The sequence below is a fragment of the Loxodonta africana genome, chromosome 23 (genome assembly GCF_030014295.1).
Source record: "Loxodonta africana isolate mLoxAfr1 chromosome 23, mLoxAfr1.hap2, whole genome shotgun sequence".
Classification (NCBI taxonomy): Eukaryota; Metazoa; Chordata; class Mammalia; order Proboscidea; family Elephantidae; genus Loxodonta; species Loxodonta africana.
This window is the reverse complement of record NC_087364.1, coordinates 64,780,004-64,782,246: the sequence shown is the minus strand read 5'-3', so window position 1 is coordinate 64,782,246 and position 2,243 is coordinate 64,780,004. Positions and strand designations below refer to the sequence as shown.

Genomic DNA, 2,243 nt, shown 5'->3' with positions numbered 1-2,243 from the left:
ATTCCAATAACTAAAATCATTTCAATTAAAAAAAAAAATGGCACACTGATTACATTGCATTTTATACCTTCGGGACACGTTGGACCAGCTTTCCTTTAACCCTGTGTTTTTATTCGCTGTCGTCCCCCCCAGCTCCTTCCTTCAACAATACACAAATTCTTTCCCCGCCCTGCCAGCTAGACAGGCTGATGGGAGCAGGGGGAGTGGCCTTTGTTTTCAGTAGTCCTCGATTCTTTGATGTGAAAAGGGGCAGTACCGTCCTTTAAACTTGATCCAACCTCTTTGCATCTTACAAAGTTAAACAGCTGAACGAAGGAAAATAAGGCAATGCCTGTGGAAGGCACAGTGTGTATTAACGCCATCACCTCTTTAGGATTTTCCTGCTTGCTTCTCCTGTTCGATTGTTTCTTTTGGAGGCAGCGAATTTTTCTCTTGCGTTTCTGTCTTCTTCAATTTCAACTTATTGAATTTCTCAGTCTCAGCCATGTTGGGTTTGTCAGACAGGGTTGTGGAGGAAGCGAGCGAGGCATGAGTGAGCCGAGGCCGTGTGTGCAGTGGCTGCCGCTCAGTTGACATCAAATTTATGCCGAAGAACAGGTGAATAGTTAAATAAATGAAGCCTTCAGCTTCCCATTCCAACTAATGTGAATACAGTTGCCGAAACAATTTCTGTTCAGGGAATGAAGATAACAAGGCCACTTGGTTTGCTCAAATCAGGAAAGATTCTTCAGGGGTTATTATCTGCGACTTATTTCTAAAATATAAATCGTTCTTTTTTTACTGGCTATGAAGAAATGGTTCAACAAAACTCACCACCCTTACAGAATTTGGGATGTAAAAGAAGCTAATATAAAATTTTTCTTTGACATAATTCTCCCTGAGAATTCATTCTCAGACATCTAGGTTCATGGCCAAGTTTATCTATGGTCATTAAGCCACTGGAATATCATAGGAGCCACTACTCATTTCCCTCCTTCATTCAGTAAGCAATAATTGGTTTTAGTATTTCCTTGTTTCTCTAATAGATGTTTGAAAAAAGATATAGCAAAATATTTTCTGTACATTTCAGAAGCAAACATCGTATTGGTGCAGCTGTGAAAAATTCTGTTGTAGACACATGTCTAAGGTTTTGTGAGCCCAGAGGATGACATGTTTGTGTAACTTGGGGAAAACCAGTTTCCAGGAGAGTTGAACGCCCAGATGAGGAATCTAGGTGAAGAAGGTATGCAAGGGGATTCCAGACAGGAGGATCGGGGTACGCAAAGTCGCAGAGATAACAAAGAACATAATTCATTTAGGAAACCACAGGCACAAGGGTTTTTGTTGTTGTGTGCCATCCAGTAGATTCTGACTCAAAGCAACCCTATAGGACAGAGTAGAACTGATCCATAACGTTTCCTAGGCTGTAATCTTTACAGGAGCAGATTCCCAGGTCTTTTCTCCCTCGAAGTGGCTGGTGGGTTAGAATCACCAACCTTTCAGTTAGCAGCTGACACTTAACCATTGCGACATTAGGGCTCCTCAGTACATGGGTAAGGTACCACAATGGGCTGTGTATTATGTGACAAAACCAGAAAGAGAGCCCAGGTGAAGAGTATGAAGGTGTATGTGTGTGTGTGTGTGTGTGTCTATGTGTGTGTGCACTGCTAAGGGATTTTTAATGCAATTATTCATTTATTTATGTATTATTTCAACATATATTTATATGCCATGCACTGTGCTTGTCCTTAAGTATCTAATGGTGAACAAGGAAGGTATGGTTACTATATTTGTATTGTTTATTATCTATAGGACCAGCAAATAAGATATGTACACTTTCACAGAAATTACAGGTTATAGTAGAAATACGGTGAAGGGAACCCAAATTCTCTCAGAAGACTATGGAAAAATTCCATAGAAAATGAACTTATAAGAAGAAATATGAAGTCTACATGGGAATTAGACGGATTTAACCAGATGGATGGAGCCCTGGTTAATGGAGCCCTGGTTAAGAGCTTGGCTGCTAACCAAAAGGCTGGCAGTTTCAATTCACCAGCCATTCTTTGGAAACCGCATGGGGCAGTTCTACTCTGTCCTTTAGGGTCACTATGAGTCAGAGTTGAATCAATGGCAATGGGTTTGGGTTTTTGGCGAGGTTTAAAGGAAATGAATAGTGAACACTGTGCTGTAGAAATGGGGAACAGCATATGAGAGAGCTTGGAGGCAAGCAGGTATAAAACATGCTTAGGCAAGTGAGAAGAAAA

The 2,243-nt window shown here is 40.8% G+C and overlaps 1 protein-coding gene across 1 annotated transcript; it reads right to left on the bottom strand.

The window, feature by feature from the left end:
- Nucleotides 1-316: 316 nt before the first annotated feature.
- Nucleotides 317-590, bottom strand: LOC100675680 (thymosin beta-4-like). Its single transcript, XM_064275199.1, has one exon. The coding sequence runs from the start codon at nt 574-576 to the stop codon at nt 370-372; it is 207 nt and encodes a 68-aa protein (XP_064131269.1). The 5' UTR covers nt 577-590; the 3' UTR covers nt 317-369.
- Between the last annotated feature and the right edge of the window lie 1,653 nt (nt 591-2,243).

Excerpts from the sequence above, each read along its gene's own strand:
- LOC100675680 (XM_064275199.1), bottom strand. The coding sequence starts at position 576 with ATGTCAACTGAGCGGCAGCCACTGCACACACGGCCTCGGCTCACTCAT.